The 13,662-nt window shown below is 34.7% G+C and overlaps 1 protein-coding gene and 1 pseudogene across 1 annotated transcript; one reads left to right on the top strand and one right to left on the bottom strand.

The window, feature by feature from the left end:
* Positions 1-326: 326 nt before the first annotated feature.
* LOC143603168 (ethylene-responsive transcription factor RAP2-4 pseudogene) lies at positions 327-1,441 on the bottom strand (annotated as a pseudogene).
* A 9,730-nt stretch (positions 1,442-11,171) lies between these two features.
* Positions 11,172-12,397, top strand: LOC143603167 (ATP synthase gamma chain, chloroplastic-like). The gene has a single exon (XM_077080051.1). It carries the CDS (start codon positions 11,172-11,174, stop codon positions 12,246-12,248), a length of 1,077 nt encoding a protein of 358 aa, XP_076936166.1. The 3' UTR covers positions 12,249-12,397.
* Positions 12,398-13,662: the final 1,265 nt, after the last annotated feature.

The following is a 13,662-nucleotide window of genomic DNA, read 5'->3' as shown; positions in this document are numbered from 1 at the left end:
TTCTTATTCTTCTGATAAAAAACAATTATAAGATAATCAACAAATCAAACTATCTTCTCGTCTTATTATAAAAATTGAAATACATTAAAAACTGAAATGATAACGAAAACTACAAAAACACTTTGCTAATACAATGACCAAACCACCCATGCTTGACAGGGCCGGTCATTTAAGGAACTTGCTACAAAATACGAACGTTAAAAGAATCTCACAACCAGAACAAGGTCTCATATAATATTAAAACCTAACTTTCATGTAGATAATCACGTGTGTATGCTTTTACTTAAAGAAATCACAACAATTAAACTAATTCTTTTGAACATAAAAACAAAACAAGATGCTAATATCAAATATTACAACTAAAATAAACTTAATACAATAAAATTTATTACAAAATAACTTGGCTAAGTAAAAACCTCAAGCCAAATTAACTTCATACAAGTAGAAAGTCTCAAAGCCCTACAATACCAAAAACTCGATTGTAGAGACGACCCCACTTGTAAAATTACAAATATACCCATGAACAACACTATACGCTACTAGCACTTGTACGGTACCACCTATATAGCATCCCAATCAATCTCACACGACGGAAACTGTTCAAGCGAGAAACTCATATTATCCCACCACGCCCCAGCTCTGAAGCCGGTGATGAGCCGCCAGAGCCGGATACGCTGTCACTATCCGAGCTTTCAGCCGCCGTCGCCGCCGCCTTCTGTGACGTCATCAACGACCGCTTTGACTTTTTGCAACCGTCGATGTTTTTCCCCTCCGATAATATCCGGCAAATCTCTTGCAGCTTGGCGTCGACTGAGGAGTGAAGCGGCTTGTAGCCGCCGCCGCCGGCTTGAGACCAGTTGTGACGGATCTGAGGAAAGTTGAGCCGCGCGTTTTCACCACGCAGCTTGTACGCCGCGTTGTCATAAGCCAGCGCGGCTTCCTCAGCCGAATCGAAAGTACCCAACCAAAGCCGGGTACGGTTCTTGGGTAAACGGATCTCCGCGACCCATTTCCCCCAGTGCCTTTGTCTCACACCCCGGTAAAGCTTCGTGGGTTTTAGAACCGACCCGGATCCGGATTGTTTCATGCACACCGGTTTCGGACCTAAATTGATCTGCGCCTGGATCGGGTGGGGGTGTGACGGGATTAATTGGTTTAAGTTCAACCCGAATGATGATCCGGGTTGTTGGGTCGGGTAGGACCCGAAATCGGAAAAAGACGTAGAAGGGTAGGAATAAGAAGTGGAAGTGGGGGAGAAAGTAAGGGTACTTTGGTAATCTACAGAAGCACTTTTATAAAAAGGTTGAAGTGCTTCCATGAGCTCACCGCCGGCCACCGCCGACGGCTGTTGAACTCCGACGATGTTCCAGAAGTCTACTGCTGCTGACGTCATCGATCTTTTGACAATTTAAAAAAAAAAATTATATAAAAGGAAAGAGAAAATTAAGGTTTCTTAAATAAACGAAAGTAGTTTTCCAAATGAAAATAAAATGGATTGAAAATTTCCCAAATAATAAAATTAAATTGGCTTTTTTATTGTTGATTAATTCGTGAAATACTCAGAAAAAAGTCAAATTAATTTGAAATGATTTTTAATAAATGATTTAAAGAAAGGGAAGATAGAAGAGGGGAATTTAGAGGGGGGTATTAAAAAATATTAAAGAAATTCAGAAGAAAATTAGAAATCTTTTAAGTGTGTGTAATAACACTACCTGTTAATGTGGATGTGAATTGGATAAAGAGTCTGTGTGCATCTAATATAGGGGGTTGTTTAACCTGAGTTTAGTGGTGGACGTTAACCATGGTTAGGTTATTTGGGTTCATCTCCTCTTTCCGGTCAATGATGTCAGGTCGGGAGATGGCCAATAAGAACAAGACACGTGGTGTTCTGGCGATAGGTCACTGGTGGTTAAAGTTTCTTTGTATGGATGTTGTTTTGACTATTTTAAATAAGACTTGGTAAACGGGTTTAATTTGTAAACGTTGTAAACGGGTTTTGTAAATGACAAATTACACTTGCATGTGTTACACTAACGCTAAGCTGGTTATCCGTATACAATATGTGAGATCTATACGACTTGTATAGTTCTAGAATTTTATTAGATGGGGTTAGGCATGTGTTGGCTTGTCTCTCTAACTCGTATGGTTCTATATAGGTTGTGAAACATATGACCTATATAAAGCTATTCTACTCAAATAAGTATAGACACATATTTCTTTAAAAAAAATCTTAAATTAATTAAAATTTGTAATAATTAATAAAACACAAAATTAAATAAATTGTATCTGACATGGTTATAAACTAAAGAGCATTAGAGGCCTATATGAGTCGTATTAATTCAGATTTTGAAGTATAGACGTTATAAAAATATAGTTATTTGACGATTGAGAGGTTAGTTAAAAACAAGTCATTGCGTGACGAATTATATACAACATAGTCGGTCAAGGTACAAACTAGCATGTCGTATATTGTTATGCAAGCAAAAAATATACTGCTCGGATAACCTCGGGTGTATATGATCTATACTTGTGCGAGGCTATATACGAGCCGTGAAGCCCTACACAACTCGTATATGGCTATATGAGCTGTACAGACAGCAAAACAGATGTCTCTCTATTACCTTCGTACACTTGTTACATGACCTAAACGAGTTATATAGACCTATACGATTCGTATAGACATGTGTAACACTGTGTGAGTGGTGTTTATATAAAAACATTCCAATTACAGTGTGACAATAGTATATGAAACCATGATATTTTTTTAAAGTCCAATAATATCATGTATATATCTTTTCACTTTTGTTTCTTTTAAATCACACGGATTATGACTTATTAACGTCACATTAGTTTTATACGTGGGGTTTAGTTGTATTTATATTTTAGGGTGTACATTGCTCAATTGTACTTTTTAAATAATTACTAAAATGTATCAAAATAAAGAAAAATATATATATGTTATATTTTACATTTTCATTGTCTAACTTAAGCTATGTTATCTTTTTATTTTCTATTATATTAAATTTTCAAGTCAGATGTGATTTAGTTCTTAATTTCTTATATTTCCGATTCGACCAATAGACTGATTAGACAATCAGTTCGATGTTGTGTCTAGTTTGAAAGAATTGTTTTTTATGAAAATGAAAAAGAAGACAAATAACATTACTTGTGTGCATTTTTCAATTGAAAGAAAGTTTAAACGTTTTTTGTGTGCCATATGTATCATGAATACCGTAGCTACCGTGTTATACCAACAATGCAATTGTGCTTTCATATTTTAATGAGATAAAAAGTCGAATGGTTAGACTTAGATCATACGCTACTGCAAACCAATCATAAATATCTTTCTTTTAAGTCTAAAACCCTACCATGTTTATAACACCACTCTCGCTAATAACTATTATATCTCATGTACGTTTCAGATGGCTACGTTTTTATATTCATCATCAAAATTTAGTGTCTTAAATACTAAACCAAAGTTTTGCGTCTCATTTACGTCTATGATACATTAAAATCAAACTCACACAGTCACGCAAATGATGGATTGATGTCATTGATATTAGGGCTGAGCACGGTTTGGTTCGGTTCGGTTCGGTTATTAGTCGAAACCCAAATTGAAACTGAAGTAATCGGTTATTTGAATATGCAAACCGTTCGGTTTTTGGTTTTCCAGTTTTTCGGTTTTCCGGTTAATGTTGGTTTCAGTTCGGTTATTTTCGGCTTTTTTTCAATTATGTGTTGACATTGGAAAAAAATTAAAAAATGAAAATGCATATTTTAAACTTATATAAGAACGTGTTAGAGTATCACAGTCCACATATATATTAAATTCAAAACACAAAAATAGGCACGTGTTATGTGGAATTATACAAATACAAAGTTGCTAAATAGAGTTTAAAAATTAAAAATTATTAAAATTTTATTCCTGATTTTCATTTATCATCTTATTTATTAATATTATAAGTTTAGTACATTCCTCATCATCTTGATAATCTTTATCATCATCAATCGGTTCGGTTTTTTTCGATTTTTTAAAAATGGACAACCGAATCGAAACCGAAATTTCGGTTTTTCAAAAAAACAAAAAATTAACCGTTGGTTAATGCTTCGGTTCGGTTTTTTCGATGCGGTTTTTTCGGTTAATTCGGTTACGATTCGGTTAATTCGGTTTTCTGCTCACCCCTAATTGATATGGCGTTTGAGGATGATACACCTTTGTGGCGTTTGTGAATCGTCCTAAAACCTCGTTACGATGCTTTAGCAAGTAGTGTTGCAAAAATCGCTAGTTGTTGGTCGGGCGGTGAGATGGAGACTAGCGATAAATCGAGGATTAATTGAATTTATCAAGACTAGTCGAGATTAATCGACAATTAATCGGGATTAACCAATGTTTACTCAACGTCTAGTCGTGATATTTACAGTGATGCTAGCGAGTATATACTAAAAAACCAAATAATTTTTATGAAATGTTTTCAAAAAATTGCAATTTGCTAGCATTGGCTTTTATGGCAAGGGACTAGTCATTATCGATGCTCTAGCAAGTAGTGTTGCAAAATCGTTAGTCGCTAGTCGGGTGATGGGTTGAAAACTAACAAAAAATCGAGAATTAATTGAAATTTATCAAGACTAATCGAGATTAATTGACAATTAATCGGAATTACCTATTGTTTAATCAACGTCTAGTCGTGATATTTACAGTGATACTAGCAAATATATCCTAAAAAACGAAATAATTTTTATGAAATGTTTTCAGAAAATTACAATTTACTAACATTGGCTTTAATGGCAAGGGACTAGTCATTACCAAATTGAAGCAGACCACGTGCTTTACGCGTGGTGGTGGGTTCTATTCTGGAGGATATGCAATGCCACGCATTATCCACGTCTGCCACTCATGTGAATCCTATCTCGTTTCCTAAAATCGTAAAAGGTGAATAGATGCCTAGATGGGTAGGGTAAACCATCGTTTTCTTTGAACGACCAACGAATCCAATAAATGAGCTACTGGTTAAATTTATTATGTTGCCATATTGGGATATTCTTGTCTTTCGGTTCGAGAAAAACCTTCACCTAATGCTAACGTCCGTGAACACTAGCCCGAAGACACAACAGTGTGGTAAAATAATGCTCGTTCAGTTCAAGGATCCAACTAGTGAAAACCACCTACTCGCCTAGTCTCCCATCACTGGGCAGAAATCGAACCTAGGTCACATGAAACACCAAGTCTCTTCCTTAATACTCCACCACTAGCTCATTGGCAAAATCAAACCTGTGGGCAGTTCGGCAATTCAAGTAAACCATCTTTTCTACTTCTTAAAAGTTAAAACTGGATTTGTGATTTATTCTTCTACAATTATAATTACGAGAATAAATTTATAAATTTACTTTATTTTAGTTAATTGCCACGTTACATAAATGTTAAAAAGGCAAGTTGAAAAGCTTTTGTCATTCAATTTTAACCATCAAATATCAATGATTTTACACATAAAAGACTTTTAACATGTAAAGTTTAGTATTTTTAACTTTGTCTACGAAACTCAAGAAATATTAGTGCTGTACTAGCATCGAAAACTCAAAATCTGATACTAATTCGGTATCGATACCAGTATATGTTTTTGCTCGTCTCTAATTACAAGTTGGAACGCATATGTCTCCAACTTCTTTTTTTAAAACACAAAACTTGTCTCACTTTTTATCTTTTGCAATTGACATTAAATTTATATAACTCTAGTAGGTGCTATCTATATTATCTATGCATGGGCCTCTTCCTCACGAAGTGTCGGTAACTCCTGAAATTTTAATTTATAGTGATTCATAAAGTCACGATATATTGAATAAAGAATTAAAATTTTTTATCAGATTTAGTACTTTTGGCACAAATTTTACAAAAATATACTTGTTATATTCTTTCCTATATAACATTTTTTGAATTTTTAAATATCGAAGCAACCTCTACATCAATAAGTGTTGAATGTCAGTGATTCTGGGATGGCTTCATTAAGAATCTATCAAACATTTCATTAAACTAAGCACATAAAAAAGAGAACAGTTGAGACATTTGTAGTTGTATTACTTGTATCAAACCATAGTCATGTGTATTCCACATATCATGTACATTATTAGCTAGTACTTGATCATGTGTTGATGAACCAACTTGCGTCTCAAGATAATTTGAGGAAAATATATATAAGGGCAACCGATACCACGTGTAGGCCATTACCTCACATGTGTTGATAGATCCATTATTATCTAAAGATAATTAAAACTGAAAAATATGAAAACACGTACACGGTAACATGTGTTTACATGTACTTCATCATCTGTTGATGAATCAAATGTTATCAAAGAGTATTCACAACGGGTCTGAGATCCACACAGCGTTAAAATTGTAATTACACTAGGATAAATGATAAAACCGGTAATCATTATTTTTATTCGACTTATTTGGTTTGGACCAAATTTAGATTTATTTAAACCGAGAACCAAATTTGTAATTCGGTTCGGTTGTAATTAGCCGCAGGGGGGGGGGGGGGATGAGCCGAACATCTAGCGAGCTACTCTAAGATAGGATTTATAAAAAGGTTGAAACGAGCCAAACCTTATCAATCCCGAGCCTCAAAATATTGTTTACTTATCGAGCCCAAGCCTTGTATAGAACATGATTTAGGTTCCTCGAGCCCTGACGAGGTTTCTATATTTTTAACTTGATTTGACTTCTGTGTATTAGCTTCACTGCACAGTCGAGCTTTGACTCATTTAAAAACACTACACACGAGCACGAACTGTGCTAAGCCTTGTCTAAGATTTTTCTCAAACTATATAAAAATATTAAAATTGCAAATGAACCAATAATAAACAAAATGAGCCAAATCAAAACCGAACTCGGGCTAAAATAGAAAAAAAAAAAAAAGAAGCTCGACTCGATATGACTCGACTTGTTTACAACTTCGAATAATAAAATTACCTAGCAAAAAGGAGTTTATTTTGGTATCTAAACTTAACCATGGTTAAGAAACAAGTCAACTCTAGTTTGATTACGGCGGACATGGGCGAATAACTAAAAGGAACCACGTTGATGGCACGTGAGCATCACAAACTAGGACACAGAGACATTCGTATACTCCAAGGGCCAAAACCCAAGTGGTTTGCCTACACATCTTTTTGTAATTTTATACCACACACATTTTCAGGTTTATTTTTGTTACTATATGTTATGTACCTTTCATTAATCAATCTGAATTATAATATCTCGATTAATATACATCATTTTCAAAATATAATAGATGATAATTGATAAATGACATCATGGGATCGTATTTTTGTTATTTTTGGATGTAATGAGTGATCCAAAAACTTTAATCAATGAATTGGATAAGAGAACCAAATAACAAACTTTAGAGAATCAAATAATTTGGTACTGTTATTTTTTTTCTCAATATATAAAATTTATTTTATACTTTACTTATATGATCACAAACTCAAAAGGAAGACGCTTTGCTACGTCGGGCCTAAATGAAAACCTTTATTGGATATAATCTATAAGACCATAGTATCGAAGCACCTTACAACAACAATAAAAAAACACATTGATGTAAAAATCAATGGCAATCAAATTTAGACTATAAGTTATTTATGAATAACAAATCAGGACTTGATCATGTATAAGTGTCACTCGTTACTTTTTAAAACAAAGTAAGTGTCAAAACTCGCTAAATTCTTTATAATTTTTAGTGTAATTGGTTATTACAGATCAAGACTACCTTGAGATTTTTTAATTTGTGTATTCTCATTATTTATATAAAAATAATAGCTTCTTATTAAGAGAACTAAAGGTTTAGCGCTATTTAAGAAAGACTTGTACGCGTATCCGTCCTTGAATGGATGTCATGCCATATTTAACATGGGCCATGGGTGTTCAAGTATACGAACGTAAGCGATCACTTGCCCTCGACTTGATCCATATTATACCCGAGTCATAGCCCCATGGGTGTTCAAGTATTTGCCTATTTGGTACGAAATTATTACAAAATACAAAATAGTGGACATTTTCTTTGCATTGATTGATGTAAAATAATTGACATTATTTCTTTATCAAGTTATAAGATCATTCAATGTTTTGACTTTTTGTTTCATTTTCATGTGATGATAAGTAAATAATTAAGTCCAATAATTCATCTTCAAACAATAATCTAACAAGTATTGTGCTCAAAGTAAACACTTTCTTAAAAATTAAAAAAAAAATGTCGTATTTTAATATTAAATATTTTCAAAGTCAAGCAAACATGGTTCAAGCATAATTTGTTAAAAAAAGGTCAAATACTAGTAATTATAGTTTTAAAATCAATAAATATATTAAATGTATTTAATAAACTCACGCTATATAAGTATATGTCCCGGTTTTAGGGATGATGAGGAAACCTGAACTCGAAGACTGGACTATCTTCGAGATTTCGTGTGCCACAAACTAGTATTAAAAATGTGTGTGTGCGCGCATGCGTGCGTGTATGTATATATGTATTTTTTTAAAAATTTTGGGTCACGACCAAGTCCTGCAAGATTTTGGGTAGTGATTTGAACAATTAGTAACGGCCTAATCATTTGTTGAGTTTTTAAAAAGTTTTGAGCCTTGTTAGAACAGACCCTTAGTTGTTGTCGATGCCCCCCACCCCACCCCACCCCACCCCATCCCACCTAAAACTCTAAAAGTTGCCCCGCCCTTTCCAAGGGACAAACTAAAACCCAAAACATTCATAGCGGGTAGGATTAGCAATTGCTACTAACCAGATTGTACTTAGATAAGACTGATCTAACTAAGTCATGATAGACATTAAAATTGAAAGAGGGGACCAGGGTCTATATGTGTAATCGAGTTTCAATTGGTTTTGGTATTGATAGGTTGAGTAGTAAGCAGAGGACCGAGCCTGATAATAAGGCGTGGAGTAGTGAATTCGTACGATGTGATCATTGAATTAGGCACATGTAAAACCATACTATCTTCATTAATTTCAATATTTAATCACTTTATATGCATGCACATCAAATGTTTGATGAAAATCTTGTGTAAGATTTTGGCCTTCCTCTTGATTTGATAATTTTTTTGCAACTTTTATGAACTTTCTCAAGTAATTATTAAGAAAGAAACCTTTAGTTGTACCTTAAATCATATCTTTAATTCATAGTCTATTAAACATGCTTTTGATCATTTAGTTGATTTGGTTATTACCATGGTTATCGCATATGGATTTAGGTTAACTATAATCGAGACTAAAAAGTATGGTAAAATGTAAGCTTGAACTGAGGACCACCCATTAGTAATCTAATTGGTCTTGTCACAGGTCATGTTCGGTGTAGTTATTTGTTTTGGTCTGTTCAAACCATGGTTTGCTCACCCTAAGGGGTTTCTAGTATAGGATAAGGTGCCATATTAATTACTTGATTATATCGCATACTGGTTTACTTACATCAAAACCGTACTTCATATATTATATAATGGTAAAAATGTAATGAATACTATTTGAATTTATATAAACTTGAATTATTATGGGATGGAAAGTTAAATTGTGCTTAAGCATTTGATACTAGAAGTTATTGTTTTGGTTTTAGGTTGAGCTTTTTCTTTTACCAGCAATTAATAACCAGGCAGTTGACGGATAAGAGAGAGAAATTTAGAATAGGAAGGATTATAAGAGAATTTGGGCCTTTTACATTTTTTACTTTTACGGACTTCCTTCAATTGCTAAAATAATTCGAGGTATAGGAGGATGGTTGGAGTACATGTGCTTTTAAATAGTGGGCAAAAACACCTAAATAGATTTAAATGAATTTGTGGGCTATTTATATTGAGCTCAAAATGTTTTATTACTTTTCAATACAAGTTTTTGGTTAAACTTTCGGCTTTAGTTAAACTTTTGAATATTTGTAATCTAAATATCTAATGCTTAGGACATTCGTGTCGACTGTCGAAGCTCTACATCTTTTTCTCCATAATTTAATTATTATTTCTTTAAAAATAATGTTTATTTTTCATAACCTTCTCACACCCAACTCTCCATCTTTTTTCTTTTTCTTACAAACACTTAGTTTTTCTTTTTTATTTTTGTTGTGCACCCACAAGTCCACAACAAAAATCTATCAGAGATCAATCACATTGGAGCCTATGTATATTAATAAAGTGCTATAGTTATCGTAATCCTCCTATTCAACTACTTCGATCATTTCTGAACACTTCATAGTATTTTGGGGTGCCCAAATAGTTGATCTATGCATGATTTTTTTCTTCTCGTGCACTACCACTCAATATTTAGAGACTCATAAATCTTGAATTGTTTATAGATTTTTTTTCTAAAACAATGTATATTTTGAAATGACAAATGAATTAAACCAAAACCATAAACTAGGTAGTTGAGAAAACTCAAAAAGGTTATTTTTAATATAGTGTAGTGGTAGGAAGCATGACTTTCTTAATGAAGACCTTAGTGTAATCCCTACAGACATCACTTTGAAGGAAAACTTGGATATTTGTGATATCCAGTTCGATCCTAAGTGCGTCCAGGTATTACCACCAGTTGGCTTTCAGGCATGTGGGTTTTCCTCATGACTAGAGATAACATGGAGGCGCTTCGGGGCTCCGTACGGCTGAGTTGGGCAAACCGACGATAAACTTTTACTATTAGATCATCCTGTACGGATACCTAGCAATTCTCTATTGATAAAAAAGAGAGAACGCTCCAAAAGTCCAAACTCAAAATCAAAGCCGAACTATACATAAAATTGGAAATTTCCAAATTTAAACCAATTCGTTCTAAGTTTCTGACCCGACCCTTATTTACCTCCCACAACTCTGGCCCAAAACATAAAATGCTACAGAGAGACATTTTCTTCTCCGCTGAGCTACCATTTTTCATCTTCTTCTCTGTCAAATCAAATCTCTGATTATTTGTTTATTGTAATATACAGGTATTATGCTAACATATAACAGTGTCACCTCTTCCTCTAACCCCCAATTTGTTTTATACAATACAGATTAGGGTTAACTTGATTTAGGCCTTTTGTTTCTGGATAACATTATTGTTTCTTTTTCCATTTTTTATGTATTTAATCATTTCTCATTTAATTTGTACCAGGAATTTAACTTATAACAACAACAACAATATATTAATCTTTCAATATCAATGTCTCAACTTAAACTCTCATCATTTGTACCTGTACCTTCAAACCAACAATTTCACAACACCAATCACATACTCATTCAACATCATTCAAACCCACCAAATTTCTTCAAAATCAGCTGCAATCTTCGCGAGCTTCGCCAACGAATCGCCACGGTTAAAAGCACCCAGAAAATAACCGAAGCGATGAAACTCGTGGCAGCGGCTAAAGTCAGGCGGGCACAAGAAGCCGTAGTGAACTCCAGACCCTTCTCCGAATCGCTTGTTAATGTTCTTTACGACATTAACGAACAGCTAGAAGACGTTGACATACCGTTGACCGATGTTAGACCGGTCAAGAAAGTAGCCCTTGTTGTAATAACCGGAGACCGAGGCTTATGTGGCGGTTTTAACAACTTTGTTATTCGAAAAGCTGAGGCCCGAATTGCAGAGTTGCGGAATCTTGGTCTTGATTACACGGTTATTAGTGTCGGGAAGAAGGGTAATTCTTATTTTGTGATAAGACCGGTTTCGGTTGATAGGTTTATTGAAGGGGACGGGTTTCCGACTGCGAAAGACTCGCAAGTGATTGCTGATGATGTGTTTTCGTTGTTTGTAACCGAAGAAGTCGATAAAGTCGAGCTTTTGTATACAAAGTTTGTATCTTTAATCAAATCAAGACCCGTGATTCAGACGTTGCTTCCGTTATCTTCAAAAGGTGAAGTTTGTGATGAAAATGGGAATTCGGTTGATGCGAGTGAAGATGAGTTTTTTAGGTTGACTTCAAAAGACGGGAAATTGGCGGTTGAGAGGGATAAAGTGAGGGGTAAAAGTGTCTTTTTGGAGAATATGGAGTTCGAGCAAGATCCGGTTCAGATTCTTGATGCATTGATGCCATTGTATTTGAATAATCAGATATTGAGGGCGTTGCAGGAGTCGTTAGCGAGTGAGCTTGCTGCAAGAATGAACGCAATGAGTAATGCTACTGATAACGCGGTTGAGTTGAATAAGAGTCTTTCGAGTGTTTATAACCGTGAACGGCAGTCGAAGATTACTAATGAAATATTGGAGATTGTTGCGGGAGCTGAAGCTCTTTTGTAGCTTAGTTGGCCGCTAATTGGATTCTGTTGTGTTTATTTGTTGTATCCTTAAGAGGTTTTTGTTAATCGGAAAAGAATGAGGGTTTTATGGTCTTCGGCTTCTTGTATTGTTTTCTGGATTTAATCGCTTAATAGAATGAATATCATTCAGTTTTCGGTGGGCCGCTGTGAATTTGAGTAATGGAGAACCTTATCTGAAGCAAAATTTTGTGAGCTAAAACTTCATTGACAAATTCAAGTTAGTTTGAATTCAAAGGTAGATTTGCTTTCCTTCTGCAATGTTTTCTGCATACCATGGACCAAAGGTGCATTTGCTTTCCTTCTGCGGGGCGCGCAAGTGGCCGCATGAATGATACCAAACGTGTTATCGGCATCAGACGCGTAACTGGCGTCTAACGCGTTATTGGTGCCGAGCACGTTACTGGCATTGGGCGCAATCAGTATGGCGTATTCCTTTAATTCCAAATCCAGTTCCTTCATATTCCACTTTCTTTTGATAAATTCCAATTCTTTAAAAAGTTTTCACGATACCAAACACATTAATTAAGAACAATTAACTTCACTATGACATTCAAGCATTAATCCCTTGTATCTAGGCTAGGCATGTAGATGACTAGATGGATTTAAGAAGTAACAAATGAGATTGGTTAGAACTTAGAACTCTTTTTGAACTAAACTAAATTGATACTCTTTTAAATGGAATCATCTTGACACGAACTCATTTTCCTCGCATTCTATCATGTTTTGGCACACACTCATTTTTCTCACGTTCTATCTTGAGCTGTTACTCAACCCACCTATAGGTTTCCCTGTCTATGAGGAAACAATTCTTACTGCACAAGTTAAAACTTACTTCTTCCATATCAAGCGGCACCTACGTGTGATTCTTATAAAGCACCATTCTCGAGTAGTAAAAAAAAAAGAACTACTTGAAATAAAAGCAGAGTTTTCTTTTACAGTTTTACCTCATGCTTTAGATTTAGATATTCTGGTTTCTTCCATTAAATATATTTATTAGAAAGTGACTGAGTAAAGCCCCATGATGTACTAGATTTGCAAACCAAGAATAACAATGTAGATAAAGCAGGGGCCATGCTTTAAGTCGCATGTGTTAGGAATTAGGATACTTCAATTTACTTGTGGTCTTGTGTCAAGGCATGTGTCGAAATAATGTGGTGCGAGGACCATGCAAGACATCAAGATATTCAACCGAATCAATTATTTCATTGATCAGGGCTAAAGTAACTACAAAATGGAAATATGAAAAGTAGGGACAAATTACAACACAATAGAGGAGAACAGCAACTGCAGAGTTTTATCTATAAGCTTTAAAACAATTCAAATATTTGACCTGTTTGGGGGGGTCCGTTTTATCTCAGATATCCCCCCCAAGAGTATGATATTGGTGTTTTAGT

This window comes from Bidens hawaiensis, unplaced genomic scaffold (genome assembly GCF_021521415.1).
Source record: "Bidens hawaiensis isolate Kalapana, Puna unplaced genomic scaffold, B.hawaiensis_p1.1 tig00060931_1, whole genome shotgun sequence".
NCBI classification, from domain to species: domain Eukaryota; kingdom Viridiplantae; phylum Streptophyta; class Magnoliopsida; order Asterales; family Asteraceae; genus Bidens; species Bidens hawaiensis.
The sequence above is the reverse complement of the archived record's forward strand: the minus strand, read 5'-3'. Positions and strand labels throughout refer to the sequence as shown.